Source organism: Agelaius phoeniceus (assembly GCF_051311805.1).
Source record: "Agelaius phoeniceus isolate bAgePho1 chromosome W unlocalized genomic scaffold, bAgePho1.hap1 SUPER_W_unloc_1, whole genome shotgun sequence".
In the NCBI taxonomy this organism is placed as follows: domain Eukaryota; kingdom Metazoa; phylum Chordata; class Aves; order Passeriformes; family Icteridae; genus Agelaius; species Agelaius phoeniceus.
The window spans coordinates 5,022,475-5,048,458 of record NW_027509866.1 but is presented as its reverse complement, the minus strand read 5'-3'; the positions used below and the strand labels follow the sequence as shown (position 1 = coordinate 5,048,458).

Sequence of the window (25,984 nt, the reverse complement as noted above, 5' to 3'; positions counted from 1 at the left end):
ATTTGCTTAAAAACTATTCCTGTTCAGAAAGCCGTGGGGGATGGTGGACATGTCAGATGCTGCTGGGACATCCCAGAGAGCTGAGGGAAGAGCTGTGATGGTTATTAAACTGTTCAAATGTTCATCTTCTATTTGTTGGCAAGAAACCTTTCTGTGCCTCTGAGTGTCACCAGTCCCTGAGCCCAAAGGACACAAACCTGATGAGTTGTGGTTCCCACTGCAGGGGCTGCGCTTGGACCTTGGCTCTGCACAGGAGAGCTCTTCATCTCCTTTCTTTCTTTTCCTCCCTCTGGGCATGGAGGGAGCTCCTGGCTTCAGCGTGTGACTCGTGTGTGCAAAGAGCAAATCTGGGCAGAATCGGGGCAGGGAGGGTTTGGGGGGACCTTGGGATCTGTGCTGGGCACAGAAGGTGTTTTCCATTGCTCTGAGACTGTCTGCTGTGCAAAGTGGATTTAATATCCAGAAGAGGAATGACTTTGGCATTTGATGGAGCTGTGCCTTCCCTTGGCTTTGTTGGCTGACAAGAAATGAACATCCCTCTGTGTCTCAGGCAGCTCCTTCTCCAAGGAAAGCAGGTGGGAGTTGGAGCCAAGGAGCTGAAAGCTGCAGGTGCAGCCTGGGCTGGAGGGAGCTCAGATTTGCACAAGGCTGCTCTGAGTGCCAGGGCTTGGATGGGGGAAATGGTGGGATGGGGGTAGGGACAGAGTCTGATTGATTGTCAGCCATGAAGGGTCTTGATTTTCATATCCATTCAAACTGCATGAGGAGGTACCTGGATTCAATGTCAATTGGAGATTGTGCATATCATTGTATTAACAGGGAAAAAAAAACCTAAACAGGACCTACAAAATGTTTTCTTGCTGTCTTTTTAAATATCATGTATTCAGTTTCAATACACTACTGAGATCTACTTAACCACAAAGGATTTGAAAATTAAAATCAAATCATTCCCAGAGGCTTGGCTTGTTCAGGTGTTATAAATGTTAATGAGCCCTGGGACACTGAATTCCTGCACTGAAGAGCTGAACTGAACAAGTGATTTGGAAATTAAATCTAATTATTCCCAGAGGCTTGGCCTGTTAAGGTGTTCTGAATGTTAATGAGCCCTGGGACACTGAATTCCTGCACTGAAGAGCTGAAGGCTGAACAAGCCTCTGGAGCAGGGAAATTCAGCAGCAGCCTCCAAGTTGCTGAGGATGTCAGCAGCCCCCAGTGAGGCCATCCCTGCCCAGAGACCGTGGGGGAATGGGCAGACAAGGAGAGCGTCCCTGGGGCTGGGGCAGCACAACTCAGAGGCACCAGCGGCTCCAGCTGGGCAATGGAGTGTGGAATGTGGCTGGGAAAGCCCTGCCTGGGCTGGGCCAAGGAGGACACACAAGCCCTGACTCCCATCTCCCAAACAATTCTCTCAAGGAGACATTTAAGAGGAATTAAAATTGTTTGTGTACCCTGAGTTGAAAACACTGGAGAAATATTGACAAGAAATTCTCAGGAGCTCAAAACAACCAAGCAGCCTTTACTGGCAACTTTAAAAAATCAAATAAATTTTCGCAAAAGGTTTAATAGGACATTCAATCAACAAAACAACACTTCTCAAAGCATTAATTTGGCCTATTCAACTTCACAAACTCTAAGCCTGTTCAATTTCATGTTAATCAAAATTTGCAAGAGGACAAAAATAGAAGAAGTATTTTTCTTTCTCTCTCTCAAAGCCCCCTCTGGGACATGCCACAGCCCCTGCCAGTGCTGAGCCCCTGGGAGCTCTGTCTGTGCCCTGCTGGTGTCCCTGAGGGGCCCTGGCAGTGCCCCAGCCCTGCTGGGCTGTGCACAGGAGCTGCTCCTGGCCAGAGCTGTCTCTCTGCAGCTCTGCTGCCCTTGCCAGGAGCTGCCTCTGGGCAAGGAGCCCAGCCCAGCTCAGCAGCACAGACACAGCACAAGGGCTTTAATGACCCTCTGGGGCTTTGGTGCTCTTTGTGTCTACCGTGGCCAAAGTGCTGCCCAAGTTGGCTCTGGCAGGGCTGTCTTGCAGCTGCTGCCCATCCCTGTGCCCTGTGCAGCCCAGGCTGTCCTACGGTGTCCCTGCCCTGCGCCTCTGTCCCTGCAGGCTGTGGGCATCCTCTGGCTGCCCCACCTGACTGGGCCCTTCCTTTGCTGACAGCTCTGCCTCCTGCCTGCCTCTGCCTGCCCACACAAAGCCTTGGGCTGATACCAAAAGGGTTCATTCAATTTTTACTGTGCCTGTGAACTTTCAGCACAAGAACAAGCCATGCAGGGGCTGCTTTCCCAGCAAGGATGGTTGGAAGACAAGAAGACATCTAGCTCAAGAATGTAATGGCAGAAAAAAGAAGGACTGAAACTGGGAACTTGGGGTGGATTTTATGGTAATGGGTAAATTGTAATACACATTTAGTGACGCTGGTAGAATTACACATCCACATAGGGTTAGGAGTTATCCCAAACTAGATCTCAGGCCTGAATAAATGATACCCTCTTAAACAGCAATTTAGTGTTAATGAGTCCTATTCTGATATTTTGGCTTTGATAGTGGTGAGGCCTCACAGAACCAAGGATTCAGCTGTGACACTGAGCAAACCCATGGAATAAAGGGTCCATTGTGACAGCATGGAACCCCATGGAACCAAAATCCATTTTGGCACATTGGGGCCACATTGAAAAAATGGCCCATTGTGAAACTGAAGATTCAAGGAGACCATTGTGACACTGAAAAACCTCTGGGAACCATGGGGCCATTCTGACACAGCAAGGCCTGGTAGAACCATGGGTCCATTGTGACACTGCAGAACCTCACGGAACCAAGGTGACCGTGTTCTGCTATGGAACCTCATGGAACAAATGGTCCATGGTGACCCTGCAGAACCAAGGAGATGCTGTTGGCTGTGTGAAAGCTCATGGAACCAGAAATCCATTGTGACACAGCAAGGCCTTATGGAACCAAGGGTCCCTTGTTAAACTCTGTGGCCTCATGGAATCATGAGCCATTGTGACACAGCATGGCCACATGGAGCCAAGGGGCCACTGTGACACTGCAGATCCAAGGAGGCCATTGGGATGGAGAAACCTCATGGAACCGAGAGTTCATTTTTACACTGTGGGGCCGGTGGAACCAAGGGGACCACAGTGACTTTGTGGGGCCTCATGGAACAATGGAGACTGTTCTGACACTTTGGGACCCACTGGAACCAAAGGACCATTATAGAATGGCACGGCCTCAAGGAATCAAGGGGACTACAGTAAACCTTGGGGGTCTCCATGGGATGAAGGGTCCAAGGAACCAAAGATACCATTGTGACACTCTGGGGCATCATGGAACCAAAGGTCCATTGTGACACAGCAGGGCCTTGTGGAGCCAAGGGGACCACAGTGACACTGTGGGGCTCAGTGAAACCAATGGTCTGTTGTGACACTGCGAGGCCTTATGGAATCATGGAGACCACTGTGACACCAAAGGCCTCATTGAAACAAGGGGCCATTGTGACACTACAAGGCCTCTTGGAAGCAAGGAATCATTGTGGTACCATGGAGCGTTGGCAGGCCAAGGGGCAGTTGTCACACTGTGTGGCACCAAGGAGTCCATTGTGACACTACAGGGCCCCATGGAACTAAGGATTTGTGGAACAGTGCTGGAACACATGGAACCAAAGGTCCATTGTGACACTGCAGGGCCTCATGACATCCTGGAGGCCATGATGACACTTTGAGGCCTCGTTGAATCAAGGGGCTCTGCAGGGCCTCATGGAACCAAGGAGCCCCTTCTGACATTGTGAGTACCCATGGAACCAAGGTCTAGTGTGACACCATGGAACCAAGGAGACTGTTGTTGTCTGGTTTTGGCAGTACAAAAGCTCAGGGAACAAAAAGTCCCTTGTGACATTGTGGGGCCTCATAGAACCAAGGAGACTGATATGACACTTAGGGACCCACTGGAACCAAGGGGCCATTGTGACACCACAGGGCCTCATAGAACCAAGGCAACCACTGTGACACTGCAAGGTCTCATAGAAACAAGGGGCCACTGTGACACTGCAGGTCCCCATGGGAGCAAGGGGCCAGTGTAACACATCCAGGCCTGATGGAACCAAGGGAGCATTGTGATCATCAGGAACCCATGGAAGCAAGGAGACATTTTAAGACTACGACCTCATGGAACCAATGGGCCATTGTGGCATTTCCCATGGAAACAAGGAAACCATTTTGACACTGCAAGGCCTCATGGAAGCAAGGGGCCATTGTGCCACTGTGGAGCCAAGGAGACCATTGTTATATCACTGGGCCTCATGGAAACAAAGATCTGTTGTGATCCTACAGAGCCTCATGGAACCATGGGGCCATTGTGATGCTGCAGGGCCCCAAGGATCCAAGAGCATGGAACAGGTCTGGCTGGCTGGGTCTCCTGGGGGCTGCCTGACTGGTCCAGCTGACCTTGACATGTTGAGGGTCACTTCTTATCAGCCCCTGAAACCCTGGAGTCGTGTGCTTTCCTTCCTGTGGGAAAGAACTGTCCTTCTCCTCCAGGGGTTCATGGCTGAAATTGAGATTCCTCCTCCAAATTTGATGATATCCAAGGATTATTCCCATATGTCACCTGTCAGGACAGACAGCTCTGGCTGTTCTTGGTTTTTTGGGGGCCAACTCTCATCTGCCTTCAAAAAAGAGGGGGCCTGTCTTTTTCTTCCCATGCAAAAAAACATCTTTTATGTCTAGGCATCCATGGCCAAAACTGAGGATCTACCTCCAAAATTCCTTATATCCAACGATGACTCCCAGACAAAAGCTTCCAGGCCTGTCCAGGTTCCCTTGGCTTCCTGAGGGCAAGCTCTCATCATCCTTTGAAACACTGGGGCCCTGTACTTTCCTTGCTATGGAAAATAATTGTCTTTCTTGTCCAGATGCCCATTGACAAAAGTGGGGTTTGGCCTCCCAAATTCTGTCTATCCAAGGATTCTTCCCTGACAACAGGTCTGGCTTGCCTTGGCCTCCTTGGGGCTGCCTCTAATCAGCCTTTGAAACACTGGGATCCAACCTTCCTTCCAGGAACCCATGGCTGAAATGGAATTCCACCCCTAATATTCCCCAAATATCCAAGGGTTGCTTTCAGACTAAAGCTGCAAGGACAGGCAATTTGAGGTGTCATGGGACCAAGGGTCCATTGTGAAACTGCAAGACCCCATGGAGCCAAAGGTCCATTGTGACTTTGCAAGGCCTCATGGAATCATGGAGACACAATTAAGACATGTCACAGCCTCACGGAACCAAGGAGACCAATGTGACACTAAGGGGACTCATGGAATCACAGAGACCATTGTGACACTGCGAGGCCTCATGGAACCGGTGAGACCATTGTGACCCTGAGGGTCCCCACAGAACCAAGAGGATCATTGTGATACTGTGGGGCCTCCTGTAACCAAGAGGCCTTTGTGACACTGCAGGGCTGCATGGAACCAAAGCTCCAGGGTGACACAGAGGGGCCTCCTGTCATCAATGGTCCATTGTGACACTGTGGAGCCAAAGGAGACCATTGTGACACTGCAAACCCCCAGGGTCCAAAGGTCCATTGTGACACTGCAAGGGCTCATGGAGTCATTGGGACCATTGTGACACTGCGGGGCCTTCTGGAACCCAGGGGCCATCGTGAAACTGCTGGATCCCATGGAAACAAGGGGTCATCATGACACTGCTGGACCCCATGGGATCAAGCCACCATTATGGCACGGCGGGGCTCCATGGATCCAAGGCACGATTTTGGCACTCTAGGGCCCCACAAAACCAAGGGAACACAGAACAGATCTGGCTGGTTTGGCCTCCCAGGGGCTGCCTGACTGGTCCAGCTGACCCTGGCATGTTGAGGGTCTCTTCTCATCTGCTGCTGAAGCACTGGGGCTCCGTGCTTTTCTTCCTATGGAAAAGAACTGTCCTTCTCCTCCAGGTACCCATGGCCAGAATTGGGATTTCATCTCCAAATTTCCTTATATCCAAGGATAGTTCCAATAGGAATATTGCCAGGAAAAGTCTGGCTGTTAATGGTTTCACAAGGGTCAGGTCTCACCCGTCCCCAAATCCCTGGGGAAGGCTCCATGCTCTCCTTCCTATGGAAAAGAACTTTCCTGCTTCTGCAGGTGCCCATGGTTGAGATTATGGTTCCACCTCCAAAATTCCTTAAATCCAGAAAAAATCTGGCATTGCTGAAAAGTCTGGATGGCCTTAGCATAGTGAGGCTTTCACCTACCGTCCAAACACTGGAGCTCTGTGCTTTCCTTCCTATGGAAAAGAGCTGCCCTTCTTGTCCAGGTTCCCATGGCCAGAATTGGGATTTCATCTCCAACATTCTCTGTTGTGACAGACTGAAGGAGATTGTGGCTCAAAGCATTTTGTCTCTGGGGGAGGAAGGTCCAGCTGTGCCATGCCCTGGAACCCCAATCCCCCCAGAGCTTCTATCCCAGCCCAGCAGTGGCTGCCAGTCCCTGGCACAGCACAGGCAATGCTCCACAGCCACCTCTGCAGCCCTAGTCCAGCTCCTGAGGGACCAAATGAGCCCAAGCCCCAGCTGGGGGAAGGGCCCAGGGAGACCAAGGGGTATTGAAGGCTGACCACAAGGCAAGCACACATCTTGACCCTACCTCCTCTTGGAATTTCCATCTGAACAATGCTGGAATCCAGGAGTTGGTAGCTGTGTGTGTGCTTCTCTGTATCTTTTTTGTCTTCCTCTCTCTCTGTCTACTTCTTCTAATTCTGTCCTCTTGCAAATTTTGAGTAACTTTAAATTGAACAGGCTTAGAGTTGTGATGTTGAATGGCCGAATGAATGCTTTGAAAAGTGTTTTTTGTTGATTGAGTATAATTTTAAACCTTTTGCCAAAGTTTCTCTGATTTTATAAAGTACCCAGTAAAGGTGGTTTTGTTGTTTTGAGCTCCTGGGAATCTCTTGTGGTTATTTCTCCAGCACATCCAACTCAGATGACACAAATAACTGTATTTCCTTTTAAATGTCTCATTGAGAGAGTTTTTTAGTGAATGGAAGTCAGGGCTTGTCTATCCTGCTTGGCCAGCCCAGGCAGGGCTTTCCCAGCCACATTCCACACTCCATTGCCCAGCTGGAGCCGCTGGTGCCTCTGAGTTGTGCTGCCCCAGCCCCAGGGACGCTCTCCTTGTCTGCCCATTCCCCCACGGTCTCTGGGCAGGGATGGCCTCACTGGGGGCTGCTGACATCCTCAGCAACTTGGAGGCTGCTGCTGAATTTCACTGCTCCAGAGGCTTGTTCAGCCTTCAGCTCTTGAGTGCAGGAATTCAGTGTCCCAGGGCTCATTGACATTCCGAACACCTGAACAAGCCAAGCCTCTGGGAATCATTTGATTTTAATTTTCAAATCCTTTGTGGTTAAGTAGATCTCAGTAGTGTATTGAAATTGAATACATGATATTTAAAAAGACAGCAAAAAAAGATTTTTTAGGTCCTGTTTAGTTTGGTTTTCCTGTTAATTCACTGATATGTTCAGTCTCCAATTGACACTGAATCCAGGTACCTCCTCATGCAGTTTGAATAGATATGAAAATCAAGACCCTTCATGGCTGACAATCAATCAGACTCTGTCCCTACCCCCAGCCCACCATTTCCCCCATCCAAGCCCTGGCACTCAGAGCAGCCTTGTGCAAATCTGAGCTCCCTCCAGCCCAGGCTGCACCTGCAGCTTTCAGCTCCTTGGCTCCAACTCCAACCTGCTTTCCTTGGAGAAGGAGCTGTCCGAGACACAGAGGGATGTTCATTTCTTGTCAGCCAGCAAAGCCAAGGGAAGGCACAGCCCCATCAAATGCAAAAGTCATTCTTCTCCCTGGCTCTGCCCCTGATCCCCACAGCCTGTCCTGTTTCCTTCATCCCTGCATTGCCAGGGACTACCTGGGACAAGGGAGCTCTGCTCTGGGGATGGAGGGAGGTGCAAGTGCCACTACTGGAGTGGGAACCACAACTCATCAGGTTTGTGTCCTTTGGGGGACCAGGAACTGGTGAGACTCAGAGGCACAGAAAGTTTCTCCTCATGGCCAACAGACCATGGTTGAAGAGGACACAATTTAATAACAATCACACTCTTACCTGAGATATGTGCAACGTCCCAGCAGCATCTGAGGAGTCCTCCATCAACAAGTGATATCCATTCTAAAAGTAATTTTAGACAAATGTGTCTCTGTCATAGATATAAACACAATTAAATACTTGTATCAGGATGCTCGTCCTGGAGTGGGTGCAAAACAGCTCCAACAATTCCTGATTTGCAAAGCTGTCAGTGGTGGATGGAGAAGGGAGGTCAGGCTGCTTTTGGTATTGAGGAAATGCTGAAACCAGCCTGACTCATTTCATCTCCTCCTGTCCTGGCTGATCTCCCCTCTTTCCCCTTCCACCCATTGGCTTTTGTCTCCCACCAGGCCCCCGGTGAAGAGCCTGGCTCTGTATTCTCCATCCCGTCCTCGCTGGCACTGCCAGGCTGGGATGAGGAGCCCCTCAGCCTTCCCTGCTCTGGGCTGGACAAGCCCAGCTCCCTCAGCCTCTGCTCACAGCCCAGGGGCTCCAGCCCCACCTTGGAGGCCCTTCCCAGACCCTGCTCCAGCTGCCAGACATCTTTCCTGCCCTGGGCAAACCAACCCAGGCCACAGTGACCTGGATAATCCCCGTCCTTGATGTCCTGGTCACACAGCCCTGGCCCCTTGTCCCAGGCTCTGGGGTGGATCCTGTGGAACATCCTTTGGTGGAGGCTGTGGCTCCAGGTGGGCCGGGGGGATCCCGGGGGACAGGGACCCCACTGGGCATGGACAGCATTGGACTTGTTGGGAGAAACTGTGAGGGGGAGCTGGGGCCGAGTGACCAACCCAGTGACCTGACACAGCCCTGCTGGGATGGCACACAGCCCCTCTGGGATGGCACACAGCCCCTCTGGGATGTCACACAGCCCCTCTGGGATGTCACAGCCTGCTCTGTGAGCTCACAGCCCCTTCTCTAATGTCACACAGCTGGTCTCTGATGTCACAGCCAACTCAATGATGTCATAGACTGCCTCTATGATGTCAGACATCTGCCATGTGATGTCACAGCTGGCTCTGTGATTTCAAAGAGGCAGTCTGTGATGCTGTAGCTTCTCCATGACCTCACAATACCCACTCTGTGATGTCATAGCCCACTCTGTGACCTCATGTTACCAGATGATCAATTGCCTACACCAGCTGAGCTCACACCTGGAGCTTGTTCTCCACAACCCCAGGCCTATGGAAACCACACAAGGCCCATTGTGTGAGAAGGGGAACTGGAAGTTCAGCAGCCTCAGGGTCCTGCCAGCTCAGCCAGGCCCACTGGAACATTGGGGTCCACGACCACCAGGGACCACCAGAGAGACCCCCAGGACAGATGAATGCTTGGGTAAAGAGTAGGGGAAATATGTCAATGACTTCAGGAAAATGATTATCATATGTGTGTTTAGTCCAGGACAATCAATGAATATGTGAGCAAAATACAGAAAATAAACAGAAATATTCCTGTTCTCAGCATGCAGGGCTTTGGGAGGAGCTCTCCCCCGTCCATCCAGCTGAATAAAGAATGCTGCTTCTTAATGCTACACTGGGGTTAAGGAGATTTATATTTTAGCAAATTTTTGGTAACACTCCCACTGCCAAGGAAAGCTCTGTCTGCTGCTGTTCACAGAGAGAGAAGGGCTGGGGGCAGATGTGGGGCTCAGAGGCTGCCTGGGGCACAGTGACCATGAAATAATCAAATTTTCAATGTTCTGTGAAAGAAGGAGGGGCAGCAACAAAACTTCTACACTGGAATTAGGAAGGGCAGACTTTGGCCTGTTTAGGATGCTGATTTGGAGAGTACTGAATCGGGTACTGATTTTTTAAGGGAAACAGCCCTTAAAAACAAAGAGGGCTGGGAAGGATGGACACATTTCAAGAAAGTAATCTTAAGGAGGAAGGAGCAGCCTGTCCCAGTGTGGCAAAAGATGAGCTGGTGAGGAAAATGACTGGCCTGGATGCCCATGGAGCTTTTGTGGGAAGGCAAGGGGAAAACAGACTGACAACTCAGGAAATGTTTAAGGATGTCTTTAGGTTATGCAGAAAGAAAAGTTGATACTTGAAAACTCAATCAGAACTTAACCTATCAGCTTCTGTAAAAAAAAAAAAAGTTTTTATAAAAAAAATTATAGCAAAAGGAGGGAGAAGGAGAACCTCTACTCTTCATTGGATGCAAGGGGTAATACAGTAACTAAAGATAAAGAAAAGGCTGAGCTACTTAACACCTTGTTTGTCTCAATTTTCAATATTAGGACAGGCTGTCCTCAGGACAAGTGTTTTCCTGAGCTGGTAGATGAGCACAGGGAGCAGAACAGCCCCCTGGAATCCAGGAGGAAGCAGCTGCGGACCTGCTGAGCCACTCAGATGCTCACAGGTGTATGGGATCAGATGGGATCCATCCCAGGGGGATGAGGGAGCTGTGGATGAGCTCCCCAAGCTGCTCTCCATCATTTACCATCAGTCCTGACTCAGCAGGGAGGTCCCAGAGCACTGGAGGTGCCAGTGTGAGCCCATCCCCAGGAAGGGCTGGAAGGAGGAGCTGGGGAACTCCAGGCCTGTCAGCCTGACCTGGGTGCCCGGCAAGGTTATGGAACAGATCACCTTGAGTGCCATCACAGGGCACCCACAGGATGGCCCAGGGATCAGAGCCAGCCAGCTCAGTGGATTTAGGGCTGGCAGGTCCTGCCTGACCAACCTGGTCTCCTTTTATGCCCAGGTGACCCACCTGTGGATGTGGGAAAGGCTGTGGATGTTGTGTGCCTGGACTCCAGCAGAGCCTTTGACTCTGTCTCTGACAGCATTCCCTGGAAAAGCTGCAGCCCACGGCTTGGGCAGGTTCCCTCCTGGCTGGGAGATTTAAGAGCTGGCTGGAGGCTGGGCCCAGAGAGTGGTGGGGATGGTGCTGCACCCAGCTGCTGTCCAGGCACTGGTGCTGTCCCCAGGGATCTGTGCTGGGCCCAGTCCTGTTTAATATCTTCACTGATGGTCTGGGTGAGGGGATCGAGTCCAGCATTCACAAATTGCAGATGGCACCAAGCTGGGTGTGAGTGTGGATCTGCTGGAGGGCAGGACAAGAAGACCCAGCCTTAAGCTGCACCAGGGGAGGCTCAGGCTGGACAATAGGAAGGAGTTCTTCACAGAAAGGGTGAGTGGGAACTGGAATGGGCTGGCCAGGGGGGAGGTGGCAGAGTCACTGTCCCTCTGCAGTGGCACTCAGTGGCATGGTCTGGGTGACAAGGCAGTATTGGGGCATTGGTTGGACTTGATGATCCCAAAGGTCTTTTCCAGCCTATTTGATTCTGTCATTCTGTGATGATTGGGACACTCTGGGGCCATTGTGACACTGCAGGGCCTCCTGGAACTAAGAGGACCATGGTGACACCGTGCAGCCCCACAGAACCAGGGGTCCACTGTGGTGCTGTGGGGCCAAATGGACCCAGGGAGTGCCCTGTGACACTCTGGGCCCTCGTGGAACCACAGAGGCCATTGTGACACTGCAGGGCCTCGTGTAACCAAGGGGTTTCACCATTTTGACACTGCAAAACCAAGGAGACCATTGGGAGACTGCAGGGCCCAGTGGAACCAAGGGGCCGTTCTGACACTGCGGGGCCTCATGGCACCAAGGGGACATTGTGACACTGCAGGATCCTGTGTAACCAAGGGGCCACTGTGACACGATGGGGCCTCAAGGGATCTGGAAGAACGTTGTGACAATGTGTGGCCTTGTGGAAACAAGGAGTCCATTGTGACACTGAGGGGACTTGTGGAACCCCAGAGACCATGGTGACAGTGTGGGACCTCATGTGGCCATGGGGCCATTGTGACACCCTGGGGCCCTATGGTACCAAGGGGCCACTGTGAAACTGCAGCACCAACGAGAACATTGTGACACTGTGAAGCCCCATGGAACCAAGGAGTCCATTGTCACATTTTGAGGCCCCATGGAACCAAGGAGACCAGTGTGACAGTGCAGGGCCGGGTGTAACCAAGAGGCCATTGTGACACTGAGGGGTCCCATGGAACCAATGGAACCCCATGGACATCGTCGTAAATGTCACCAAGCTGGATGTGAATGTTGACCTGCTGGAGGGTCAGGGGACCCTGCACAGTGACTTGGGCAGGCTGGATCCAGTGGATGAATCCAACAAGCTGAGGTTTAACAAATCCAAATGCTAGGCACTGATATTTGGCTCCAGTGCTACAGGCTGGGGACAGAGTGGCTGGAGAGCAGCCAGGCAGAAAGGGACCTGCAGGGACTGATGGACAGCAGGCTGGACATGAGGCAGCAGTGTGCCCAGGTGGCCAAGAAGGCCAATGGCTCCTGGCCTGGATCAGGAATGGTGTGGCCAGCAGGAGCAGAGCTTTTGTGCCAGCACTGATCTGCCCCCAGCTCTGCACACAGACATTGCTGCTGCAGCTCCAGAGAAGGGAACAAAAGCAGTATAGCCGCAGCTGTCTCTATAGAGAGCAGCAGACATGATTTTCTTAGTATTTTCTTGGGGAAGCTTGTGAGAAGATTGGAGAAAAGAGTAAGAAATTATTTTTATTTTTATTTGTTATACTTATTGTGTACACGTAGAATGTGTTTTAGAGATATGTTTATTAAATGGTGATTTCTTATTTAGACAATAGTAATAGTGTTTTAGATTCATTGACCAATTCAGTCAATGCTGTATTGGACTGTTGGTAAGGGGTTAAGTTTCTTAAGAAGTACAATATTATAAGATAATAAAGTGATTGATCAGCCTTTTAGAATCATGGAGTCAATGCTAATTATTACCTGGGTGGCAGCAGCCGACAACAAGGAGAATCTCTGGAGAAAACTTTGCTGGAAGATCCTTTAGTTCCTTTAAAGTCACCAAGAGCGCAGCCCCACATTGACATCGTCTGTGGCGAATGGGAATGTAGGGAGAAACAAAATGAGAAATGGCAAAAACAATGACCTTTCTTTGTGGAAAATATGAGAAAACTAAAACAAAAGAAAAATATTGCCACATAAATAAAAGCCCCCAGCCAAACCAACTCGAAGTATGAAAGATGACTTTTATTACAAGTGATTTGCAGAAATTTCCAGCAGTTTAATGTTTCTGAAAGCATCCAGTCATCAGTCTCCTCACTGCAGCCTTGAGCTCCTGGTTCCTCAGGCTGTAGATGAGCGGGTTCAGGGCTGGAGGCACCACTGAGTACAGAACTGACAGGGACAGATCCAGGGATGGGGAGGACATTGAGGGAGGCTTCAAATAGGCAAACATGAGAGTGCTGAGGAACAGAGAGACCACAGCCAGGTGAGGGAGGCAGGTGGAAAAGGCTTTGTGCCGTCCCTGCTCGGAGGGGATCCTCAGCACAACCCTGAAGATCTGCACATAAGAGAAAACAATGAACACAAAAGAACCAAGTCCTAAAGACGCACTTAAAACAATGAGCCCAAATTCCCTGAGGGAATTGGAGTGTGAGCAGGAGAGCTTGAGGATCGGGGGCACATCACAGAAGAACTGGCCTAGGGCATTGCCATAGCACAGGGGCAGGGAAAATGTATTGGCTGTGTGCATGAGAGCAGTGAGAAAGGCACTGGCCCAGGCAGCTGCTGCCATGTGGGCACAAGCTCTGCTGCCCAGGAGGGTCCCGTAGTGCAGGGGTTTGCAGATGGACACATAGCGGTCGTAGCACATGATGGTCAGGAGGAAATACTCTGCTGAGATGAAGAACACAAAGAAAAAGAGCTGAGCAGCACATCCAGTGTAGGAGATGTCCCTGGTGTCCCAGAGGGAATTGTGCATGGCTTTGGGGACAGTGGTGCAGATGGAGCCCAGGTCAGCGAGGGCCAGGTTGAGCAGGAAGAAGAACATGGGCGTGTGCAGGTGGTGGCCGCAGGCTACGGCGCTGATGATGAGGCCGTTGCCCAGGAGGGCAGCCAGGGAGATGCCCAGCAAGAGGCAGAAGTGCAGGAGCTGCAGCTGCCGCGTGTCTGCCAATGCCAGCAGCAGGAAGTGCCTGATGGAGCTGCTGTTGGACATTTGTTCTGTCTTGGCAAGGGGACCTGTAGAAAAAGTAATCATGGAATAGTTGGGTTTGGAGAGGACTTGAAATATCCCAGCAGAGCCTGGGGGCACTTTCTCCCCACTGCCTGCCCAGGGCTCTGCTGCCTGGAGCTGTCCCTGCCAGCAGCTGCTTCCCTGTGCCCAGGGCTGGGCCCTGCCAGTGCTGCCAGAGCCCAGCCCAGCCCTGGGGGCTCAGCTCTGCCCTGCAGAGCCCTCCCAGCTCAAGCACTGCCCAGGGGCAGCTCTGGCTCTGCAGGCTCTGATGGCAATGTCAGAACAACCTAGGAGGCTGGAAAAGCGAAACTGATGCTGCATGTGAGGGGCCCTGTTCTGATTTCTTTCACTGCCTTGTTTAATCAGATCAAAGAGAAACTTTTTTTTTTTTATTTTTCACAGGCTGAACTGAGAGATGAAGATCTATATGCAATTTCCAACCCAGAGCAGTTGATGAAAAAAGTAGGATATCCACTTTTATACAGCCCCTGCCTTGCTGTGCTCCCTGTATCATCTAAATTCTGCAGTTAAATGTCATGCTGAGAGCAGTCCTGAACAATGCAGCATCCTCCCCACACAAGGAGAACACTCCCAAGCCTCACCAGCTGTCTCCTTCCCCCCAGATCTTGTCCCCCAGTGCTGGGAGCAGCTGCCATGGCTAGCTGAGAGCTGTCCCTGGCAGGCAGCAGAGTCCCTGCCCCAGCACAGCGCCCTGGGCTGCAGGACCCTGCTCTGCAGGACAGCCCTGGGCACCCCTGGCTGCTCTGCACAAGAGACAAGCAGAGAATGTACTCACAGGCTCTGCAGGCATTGGCATGTTCCAGCTTGAGGAGATGGCTCCAGGAGCTGCAGCTGCATTGTCCTGCAGCCAGAGGTTCCTGTGCCAAGGGCTGGCAGTGATTGTGCCCCAGGCACTTCTCAGCCCCTTCCCAGCCCTGACTGATTGAAGCTCTCTGTGCCTCTGTGCTGTGCCCAGGCTGGCTGCAGGCAGTGCCCCAGCCCTGCTGGGCTGGCACAAGAGCTGCTCATCCAGAGAAATGTGCTTTTGAAGCTCTTCTTGGTGAGCAGGAGCTGCCTCTGTGCCAGGAGCCCAGCCCAGCTCAGCAGCACAGACACAGCACAAGGACTTTAATCAGCCTCTGGGCCTTTGTGCTCAGGCCCTGAACATCAGTCCCTGAGAGGCAGCTGAAGAAACCTCTCCAGAACTCCAAGGCAGAATCCAACTCCAAAGTTTCTTGGACTTTTAATGGGTCCCAGAGAGGGACAGGACTGAGCAAGTGTCCCCAGGCCCCAGGCAGGGCAGAGAACTGCAGGCAGTGATGACAGGTGGGGACAAAGAGAAGCCAAGTCTTGGTGCCCTGGGGCACAGCAGGGTCTGTGCCAGCAAGGGCTGGGAGGAGACACCTTGTCCTGAGGCCCTGGGGCCTCCTGGCACAGCCCCAGCCAGGCTGGGCACTGTCAGCCCCTTGTGCTGCCCTCAGCATCCCCCCCTAGCCCACATCCCAGTGGCCTCAAGGATCTGCTGCAAGGAGTCCCTGGGGAGCCTTGCTCAGCAATGGCCCTGGGGGCTCCTTCATGCTCCCTGCAGGGACTGCAGGTTTTTCAAAGGACTTTGGGTTTGGCTTTTGCCTTGGAGTCTCTGAGAGGTTTGTGCAATCATGGCCTCCAATTATCTGCTGTAATTAGTCCCTGGAGAGGCTTTGTCAGTAACAACACTTAGTGGGGCTCATTAATGCTTCAGGGTACTTCAGTTATTTAAAGGTACTTGGTGTTTCCCTTTTGATACAGACTCTGTGAGAGGTTTGTGCAATCATGGCCCCAATTATCTGCTTTAATGAGTCCCTTGAGAGCTTTGCACTGACACTCAGTGGGTCTCATTAATGCTTTGAGATACTCAAAATTTTTAAGGTAGTTTGGAATTTCCTTTCCATATTGAGACTCTGAGAGGTTTTTGGTTAATCCTGGCCTCCAATTCTCTCCTCCAAGATGTCCATGAGAAGCCTGTGTTGGGGATGGACCTCAGTGGGACCCATTCATGCTTTGAGACACTTTGGGGTTTTCTTCTGACTTTGACTCCTGGAAAGGTTTGTGCCATCTCCTCTCAGGCCCTGAGGTTCAAGAGCTCAGCTCCAAATGCACCACAGGGCTCATCAGGATGCGGCAAGTCCTGACAAACCATGGCTCTGCCTTGATTTCCCTCTGCTCTTATGCAGTTTATCAGGAATGTATCTGGAGTGATTTTGGTTTGCTAATTTGAGATTTCTCAGCCAATGCACCTATCAGTGCAGTGGGATCAGTGTTAGCTAATTACCATTGCACTCACTGGAATATATTTACTCATTTCCTGCTGTGAGATAGGATTAGGAGAAAGGCAAAGTAGGCTCAAAATTTTAAAAGGGTATATAGAAAAGTTTATTACCACTAGATAGAAAAAAGAATAATAAGAATCTGAACACTTCTCCTCTCCCTACAACCTTTTCTTTCTTACTGACAATGCAAGGAGACAAAACCTGAAATTTTCAGTCAGTTTACACCATCTAGAACAGTCTTTCTTCAGTTCACTTAGGGAGAGGAGACTCTCTTTCATGCTATGGAGACTTCTCCATAAGAAAAATGTTCTCTTGTGGCTCTCAATTCCCACGAAGAGCAGGTGCCCAGAAAATATGCAAGTGTGAAGTCCCTCCCATTTTTCACAGCTTAACCCACAGCTGGTTTTATGGGCCATGTCAACTAATGGGGTATGAGTTTAAAGATGAGCTGTTCAAGAGCAAAGATTCTCTTCATCTATTTCTGAAATCATCTTCATCTCTGACAACAGAGATCTTCTTCTTCTCTCCCTGAGGGCACAGGATCTCACCACTCTTCTCTCTTTCTCTCTTTAAACTTCTCATGGGATCACAGCTACTTCAACATTTGCTTACTTTAGCATGGAGGTTTTTGCTGAACAGGTCATCTCCCCATATTTTCAAATAGTTATAGGGAAAAGAGAGTCTGATATATTAATTCCATCCTTCTCCATAGCTTTACAAGAGGATTTCAGCCCCAAGATCAAGGCATCTCCTCATTCCTCCCATCTGGGACTCAGCTTCCCCTTCAGTGACCTGGGTGTCTTCATGTTTGTCCTTTTCTCTCACTGGAGGGAGGATGGAAGCACTGAAAGAGTTCATATCTCACCCGGGGCCTGCAGATGGTTCCGTGCCCCCGGCCGGGCTCGGTGCTTGCGGCCGGAGCTGTTTTACGATGGAGGTTTCTGCAGCGGCTGCGCTGGGGCTGTGTCAGGATGGGCCGCGCTGGGGCAGGGCCAGGATCTCAGCAGCCAGGCCAGAGCACAGCAGCAGCACGGCCGGGGGCCGATGGCTTCTCCTGCCCCTGCCCGGGGCTTGCGGCTGAAGCCCAAGGGTGGCAGAATCTTGGCCGAGCCGGCCCGGCCCGGGGCTGCTCCTGGGGCCCAGCGGATCCTGGCTGGGCCCGGGCTGGCGGCGGGGCAGGGCTCAGCAGGGCCCAGATGTTCCCAACTGCAGCCATGGCCCGGCCCGGCCTCGGCCCCGCGGCCTCCCCTGCCCTGCCCGGCAGCCGATGGGGCCTGGCGGGGTCCCTGGGAAGGGGCCCGGCCCCAGGGCAGGAGCCGCCCGGCCCGGCCTGGCTGAGACAGGGCCGGGTCAGCCTTGTTACCTCTGTGCCAGCCAGAAGGGAAAGAGACCCTCCCAGGCTTTCCCATCTTTAACATGTGCCTTCACAGAGGCGTGTACAGTTTCCTTCATAGTTTAACAGATTGCCAATTCTCAAAGATAATTACTGATTGGTTTTTTTGTCAGACACGGAGGAAACTGCTAGCAGCTTCTCTTAGAACATCACTTCCGTGATGCAAAACCAACACAACAGCGCAGAGCACAGAGCTCCTTTGTCCATATATAGTGCTCATGTGCCCGAGGTTTCAAAATACCTCCCTGGGAGATCTCCGGGCCCTCTCCAAGGTGTTTTCAAATGAAAACATTCAGCTCAGAGTCTAAGAAAATCACCAGAGGACAGGGCCAGCCTGGCCTGTCTGTCCTGGCTACTTTTGTCTGAGATCAGTCCTTGGATAAACAGAATTGAGAGGCCAAATTCTAATTTTGGCCATGGTCCCTGGACCTGAAAGCCGGTTCTTTTCCATAGGAAGGAAGGAACAGAGCCCCAGTGTTTCAGGGGCAGATGAGAAATGGCCACCAGAGGCCAAGGCCAGCCAGAGCAAGCAGGATTTTGTTCTGAGTGATATCCTTGCATATAGGAATTGTTTTAGGGAGAGTTCCAATTTTGGCAATGGGCATCTGAAAAGGGGGGCGGTTCTTTCCCATAGCAAGAAAAGCACGGAGCCCCAGTTTTCCAGGAGCTGATGAGAGGCGGCCCTTGACATTGCAACATCAGCCAGACCTGTCAGGGGACCCCTGGGAAGCCAAACCAGCCAGACCTGTTCCATGTTCCCTCAGTTCCATGGGGCCCCACAGTGTCCCAATGGTCCCTTGCTTCCCTGAGGCCCTGAGGTGCCATAATGCCCCCTTGGTGACACAAGGCCCTGAAGGGTCCCAATGGTCTCCATGGTTCCATCAGGCCCCACGGAGCCATAATGGTCTCTGGGTTCCATGAAGCCCCACTGTGTCACCATGGCCCCTTGGTTCCATGGGCTCCAGTGGTGCCACAAGGATCCCCTTGGTTCCATGAGGTCTCCACAGTGTCCCAGTGATCTCCATGGGGAGGGAAGAACCCAGCCCCAGTGTTGCAGGGGCAGTCACCAGAGGTCCAGGCCACCCAGGCTTGATGGTACGGGCAGATTGTGCCTGGGAGCAACCCTTGGATATCCAGAATTTTGGAGGTGGAATCCAATTTCAGACATGGACACCTGGAGGATAAGAATGCTTGTTTTCCATTGGAAAGAAAGCACGGAACACTGATTACACAGTGACATTTGGGGATCTATGGGGAGTATTGGGGATTGTTCCTGCACCTCGTGACCCAACAGGAGCTTCTCTAATAAATGTTGCCTGAAGCTCCCACTGTGGTCATGACAGGAACCCATGTGAGTGTCTGGGACATCCCGGCTCTTTGGCAGCCTGGGGACTCCTGGGATGTCACCATGGGATGGCTGTGACTGTCTCTGACCCCAGGGCTCTTTACCATCCCAGAAAGCCCTGGGAGGCATCCATGGAGCCCCTGTCTCTGTGTGTGACATTCCAGCTCTGGAACAGCCTGGAGACTCTTGGAAAGTCCCCATGGAACCCTTCTGAGGACCTGTGACAAATCTGTTCCTTAGCAGGCAACCATCACCAGCCCCCTGTTGCTATGGTCAGTTTCCATGGCAACCATCCCCAGCCCCCTGTTGCTAAGCTCAGTCCCTTGGCAGCTCCATGGAGACCCCATGCCAGGGGTGGTTGCCATGGACACCAGCTCAGGCCTGCAGCCAGAGCCCGTTGCCATGGCAACCATTGGCAGCCCCATCCTCAGGCTCATGGGACCCCAGAAGCACAGAATTGGCTGAGCTGGGAGGGACCCATCAGGATCCTCCAGTCCAACTGCTGGCCCTGCACAGGACACCCCAACAATGCCAGCCTGGGCCTGGCAGCGCTGGCCAAACGCTGCTGCAGCTCAGAGAGCCCTGGAGCTGGGACCCTTCCCTGGGGAGCCTGGCCAGGGCCCCAGCAGCCTCTGGCCAAAAACCTTTTCCTGACATCCAACCTGAGCCTGCCCCGACTCAGCTGCAGCCGCTCCCTCCACTCCTGTCCCTGGGCACCAGAGGGAAGAGGTTCCCACAGCCCCAGCCAGGGACCCGCTCCCAAGGCTGCTGCCATGGCCACCAGGGCTGGCACCAGCTGGGATGCTCGCTTTCCACGGGCCGGGCTTCAGGAATGGGATTCCCCAATTTCCTGCTCCCGCTAAAACCGCGCTGCCCTCGCTGCCCTCCCGCCTCCCATGGAAAGCACAAAAGGCAAAGATCCCGGGCTGGGATAAGAACAATTTATTGGGAACAGCAACGAGATAAGGAACAAACAGGAACAGAAACAATATTGATAACAGAAGGGATAAATAAAACTGTTTACAGGGAAAACTACAACACAACTCACAGGGTCTGCCTGGCTACAATATTTCTTGCCTGGAAAGGACAGCCTTCTCCTCAGGGAGAGAGAGAAGGTCCCTTTCCTGTCCCTGGCAATGATCTGAGGTGGGACTGAATGTAATGACAGGGCCATGGCCAGACCCTCATGTTCTCCAATCCCACATCAGGTCATTGGCAAAGGGCAGGAAAAGGTACAGGTGTCTTCCCAGCATGGATCACAGGGAACATGGATCACCAGGGCTCTTTGCAATCTGGCTTCTCCCATGGGGGATGAAGCTGGAGTGGTGCATGAAGCTGTTCCTGCAATCGAGGCACTTGCAGGGCTTCATTTACGGGTGGCTCCGTTGGTGTCTTGTCAAATGAGAGCTTCTGGTGAAGCTCTTCCCACACTGGGGACACTCGTAGGGCCTCTGCCTCTCCCCAGTGTGGATGCGCTGGTGCCTGATGAGGGTGGAATTGTGCTTGAAGCTCTTCCCGCAGTCAGGGCAGTAGAAGGGCCTCTCATCCGTGTGAATCCGCTCATGCAGGAGGAGATTTGAGCTGGTCCGAAACCTCTTCCCACACGTGCGGCACTCGTAGGGTCTCTCCCCAGTGTGGATGCGCTGGTGCCTGATGAGGTGGTACTTGCGCTTGAAGCCCATCCCGCAATCAGGGCAGTGGAAGGGCCTTTCCTCTGTGTGAATCTGCCGGTGCCTGGCGAGATCAGGGCTGGTGTGAAACCTCTTCTGGCACTCAGGACACTCGTAGGGCCTCTCCCCAGTGTGGATGCACTGGTGGGTCAAAAGGGTGGAGCTGCAGCTGAAGCCCTTCCCACACTCCCCACACTCATAGGGCCATTCCCTGGTGTGGATCATCTGGTGGCTGATCAGGGTGCTGCTCTGCCTGAAGCTCTTCCCACACTCCAAGCACTTGTGGGGCTTTTTCCCATCATGAAGCTGCTCATGGGCCACCAGCTCCGAGCTCTGGCTGAAGCTCTGTCCACCTTCCTGGCTCAGGGTGGGTCTTTCCTCCTCAGAGCACCCTGGGCTGGGTTTGGAGCCCCTTCTCCTGTGGGATCTCTGGGACTTGTCCTCCACGTTGGAATTCTGCACTGTGGAGCCCCTCAAAATGGCCTCTTCCATGAGGTTCTGCCACAGGGATATTCCCTCCCTGGTCTCCATCCTCAGCTCCTTTTCTGGGGGAGGAAGGACAAGGAGAGGATGGGATTTGCCTCCATGCCAGAGGGAAGGGGAAGGAGATCCCCCCAGTGCATCCCCAGCAGGACGGGGTTGGCAGCAGGGTTGTCCTGCAGCCGGGGGCTGTGCTGGGCTGGGAGATGGAGCAGGAGAGAGGGGGAAAGGGGCACTGACTTCCTCCTCACCTGCCTGGGGCTCCTGGGGCACCTTCTTCTTCCTCACACCCTGCTCCTCCATCTGGCCAAGTTTATGGGATGGAAAATCCTGTTTTGAGAAGAAAACAAGGGATAAGTACATTGAATTTTGTACTTGTTTGAAGGCAAACCTGGGGAGGGTCTAAACCAGGATTACAATTTAATAAGAAAATGAAGATGAAGGCAATGATGCAGAAACACTGCCTTAAACTGACAGAATCAGGATATAACCTGACACCCTGTTGCTGGTCAGGGTGGTGGCAGCAGTCCCATTAAATGGTGGCTGCAGTCCTGTGGGAGTGATGAACGTGATTCTGTCCAAGCAGTGATCCTGTAGAAGGGTCTGGTCTTCCTCTGAAGGTCCAGTGGTGGTTCTGGAGCTCTTGTCCTCTGGGAATCCAGTAGGCAAGCTGCTCCTGGTGTTGCAAGGCTCACCTTATATGCAGGTAGGAATGCTTGGATCCTCCCCCTGGGCGGAGCATCCCACAATGGGAAGATGGAATTTGATCAGTCCTGCAGTGACACTCAATGGCCCATTCCCAGAAGATATCTCCCCTGGAGGGCGTTATCAGGGCTGAGTCATGGAAGAGATCAAGAACACTGCCCCACCTGTTTCTAGCAGTTGATGAAGATGGGCATTGAAAACATGCATTTGGTTCCATCTTACATTGCAGCCTGAAACAGTGGGGTAATCCCTGCTCAGGGGGTGAACACCACCCCCCTTACCCAAACTGGCTCAGGTGTAAAACCCCCACCCTGGGAAGGCCACACACACAGGGGACAATGTCACACTTGCCCTGCCCCAGGGGAGGTCTCTGTCTCTCTCAGTCCGTGGCTGTCCCCCATTTTCTCTTTCACAGGCCGGGGGCTTTGCCAAATCTAAGAATAATTTTTTTCTTTTTCCCTGTCACCTTTGTGACATCTACACAGCGCTTTCCCTTCCTTTTCATAATCTTTTCATAAAAGAGGTATTGCAATGTATTGGGCCGAATTTCCACGCTTCTTTTATCAGAATGTGGCAGCAGCAGAGCTGGAGCTGTGCAGGACCAATGGATTTTGGAATTGCCACAAAATTGCTTCTACTGTGAGTTTACTGAATTTTGGGATTTGTTTGTGTTTTCACCACAAGTGACTTGTGGGAAGAGCAAATTCAAGGCATTTTCTGTAGGCTTAAGTTTGATTTTTGTCAAGAAACAACTTTACTTTGTCCAGTGCCCTGGGGATGGTCAAGGGGTCACTGACCCTCTCACACTGGGGGATGCTTGGGAGGGGCTTAGGAGGGCTGTCCCTGTCCCTGTCACCCCAGGCCATTCCCCAGGGGTGTCCCTGTCCCTGTCACCCCAGGCCATTCCCCAGGGGTCTCCATCATTCTCACCCCAGGGAATGCCTGGAGGGTCTCCCTCCCTCTCTCCCCTGTGCCAGGGGGTGCTCGGGGCAGTCTCTGTCCCTCTCAGCCCAGGGGATGCTCGGGGCTCTCTGTCCCCTGGCCCTGGGGGATGCTCGGGGGGTCTCCATCCCTCTGGCCTCAGGCAATGCCTGTGCAGGGCTGGGCACCAGGGGCTCTGTGTCCCTCTCACCGCTGAGGCTGCTCGGGGCTGGGGGGGCTCTGCCACCTTCTCACCCCTGGCGAGGCCGGGGGGGTCTCTGTCCCTCTCAGCCCTGCTGGGACCCCACCCAAACATCATCGGGGCCACAGGGACAGAGACACCCCCAAAGCCCCAGAAGGGCTGAACCTGGGATTTGGTTTGGGGCTGAGGATTTAGGAAGGGGCTGGAATTGGGGCTGGGATTAGAGTTGGGGCTGAGATTTGGATTAGAGCTGGGATTGGGGTTAAGGCGAGACATGGGATTGGCTTTAGGGCTGGGGTTGGGATTGGGTCTGGGGCTAGATGAGTCTGGCACTGGGAAGAGATTAAATACAGAACTGTGAGTGTGTCTGAACATGGAGTGAGATTGAGACCAGGATCAGGGTCAGGTTTGGGACTGAGCTCACCCAGAGCAGGACAGAGGGGATGTCACTGTGGGATGGTTTGGGGAAAATCCTGGTTTGGGGAAAAACAAGGTGTGAATGCCTTTGGTTGGGGATTCCGCCCACACAAGTCCATCTCTAGGAGTCATCTGGTATCCATAAAATCCTCCAAAAATCAAGACTGAATAAAAAAAAAGCCACGAGGAGTATCCCATGTCCAGTCTCATCCCTCTGGGGTTCTGGTGGTCCCCCATCTCAGGGCTGCTGGGGATCCTCAGGGGTCATTGGGATCCCCCCTCTCCAGGGTCCTACTTAGGGATGTTGGGGGGTTTGGGGTCCCCTTCTCCAACCTCACCCCAGACCAGCCACTTGGGGCTCCCCCCTCTTCCCAACACCCCGTCCTGGTTTATGGCAAATTTGGGAGAAAATTTCCAAAAGATTTTCCTCTACAAAGCAAATACAAGCAGCCCCTACCGCAGCCGGATCGAGAAAAGATTTCCTCGGAGAAAAGCAAAAAAAAATCTGTTTATTTAGCAGGCAAAGCATTCACCAGCACAACAAATGAACAATATTAAACAATAAGACTTCTTGCTTCTCCAAAAGAGATGATGAACTCGGAATGTTCCTCCTTGGGCTGTAGCTCAGCTCACTCAGTCTCTTATCAGTCTCTTATCAGTCTCTTATCAGTCTCTGCAGTGCTGGAAATGCCAGGGCCCAGGCTCAGCCCGGTGGGCCACAGGCAGGAGCTGCCGGTGGTGTTCTGGTTGTTCAGTCCAGAGCAGGTTTAAACCGCTCCAAAGAAAAAGAAAAACCACAGTCCAGGGAACTTCTCTGCCTCAGAGAGCTAAAAACTAACTAAAAGCAAAGGAGAGCTCTGTCCCGCCCTCTGTCCATCCAGGAGCTGGAATGTGGAGGAGTGAGTGCAGTGTCTGAAAACAAACTGCAGCTTCTTCCTCCTCCCCTTGGCTCTCAGAACAAGCCTTAAAGGTGCAGAACTCATTTCTGGGCTAAACGGACCGATGGGGCACGAGCATCATGAAGTCGCCCCAGGACGCGCCCCTGTCAGGGTCAGGGGGTCCCGTCCCCGCCTCATCTCCGGGCTGCCGGGGGTGCCCCCGCTCCGGTATCGCCCCTTCCCCTCTCCCCGCCCCGGGGGTCCCCCGTTCCACAGCCCCGGCTCTCACGGGGATCCCCAAAACCAGTGTCCCGCCCCGTCGGTACCGGGCCATCCCCACGTGGACCCCCCGGGACCCTCCCAAGGGGCGATCGCGGCTCCTCTGCCCCCGAAAAAGCTCCTCTTAGGGAGCCCGGAGATACCCGGGGCTCGAGTCCGGGATCTGCCGGCTCCGAACACGCTCCAAAAAAATCCTCCCGGACACCCCTGGCTGGAGCCGGGGCGAGCTCGGCCTCGCCCTCACCTGCGGCTCGGGGCTGGGGGCGATGCTCCCGGGGCAGGGGCTGCTGCAGGCTCAGCGTGCGGGCGCTGCGAGCGCCGGGATTCTCCCGCTCCCGCTCCTGCTCCTCCTCTCCCTCCTCTTCCTCCCGCATTTCCTCCGCTGCCAGCCCGGACCCCCCTTTCCCACCCCTCTGCCCCGCGGCCCCGCAGCCCCGGCTGCTGGGTGGGGGAGCCCCCGATCGGCCCCAGGGGTGGGCAGGGGGCTCGGGGACCCCCCCGGGGCGGATCCGTGCCCCCGGCCCGAGCCCCAAACTCCGCTCCGGGGCCGCTGGGCTCTGCGGGTCCGCCTGGCAACCGGTGAGTCATCGGCGAGAAAAGCACTGGTTGGCTGGAAATTGTTCAGCGCCTCCTCTGATTGGCTGGAATTGTGAAAGGCGCTGCGCCCTGCGGTGTCCCCGGCAGCTGCGGAGTCCGGGCCGGAGCCTTTTCCTCTTTCTTTCTCCCCCTCTGAGAACTCTTTCCTATTTCTTTCTCTCTCTGAGATCTCTTCCCGATTTCTTTCTCTCCCTCTCTCCTCCCCATTTCTTGTTCAGTTCAATCCAAGTTCGAGCAGATCCACAGGTTGCGTTCCCACGCTCTCATTCGCACCTTCCCTGGGGCAGAGGCGTCTCTCCCTCGCGAAATCGTAACCCATGGGCAGGGTCCCTTCCCAGCCCAATCCTTCCAAGATTTTGTCGGGGACTCGCTTCCATTTCCTCCCTCCCTCTGCTTCCAGCGGGGAAGGTGCTGGGAAATGTCCATCAAAGCCACCTTTGCTGTGTGCTCTGGGAGCCCACAGAGCTGCTGGACCTTGTCCCCTGGCCCTGCACAGCTCCTTGGGAGGCACGGCAGGAGCAGCACCCTGGCAGCCTCGGGAATGCCCCTCTGGGATCCATGGCACACACTGCCAGGGGCTGGAATTCCAGTTCCCAGCCAGCAAAAGATGTTCCTGCCCTGGAAGGAAAAGCTCTTAAGAAGGAGCCAAAAGCCAAGTGGAGCAAGATCCTACAGTGACATTTCACTG

General features: G+C 53.1%; 1 protein-coding gene across 1 annotated transcript in view; it reads right to left on the bottom strand.

The window, feature by feature from the left end:
* Positions 1-25,984, bottom strand: part of LOC143692459 (uncharacterized) — a 515,676-nt gene that overhangs the window by 361,397 nt on the left and 128,295 nt on the right. The window contains 1 exon segment of the mRNA XM_077172693.1: positions 20,493-21,170. Within this exon segment, the coding sequence (XP_077028808.1) occupies positions 20,493-21,170 (678 nt within the window).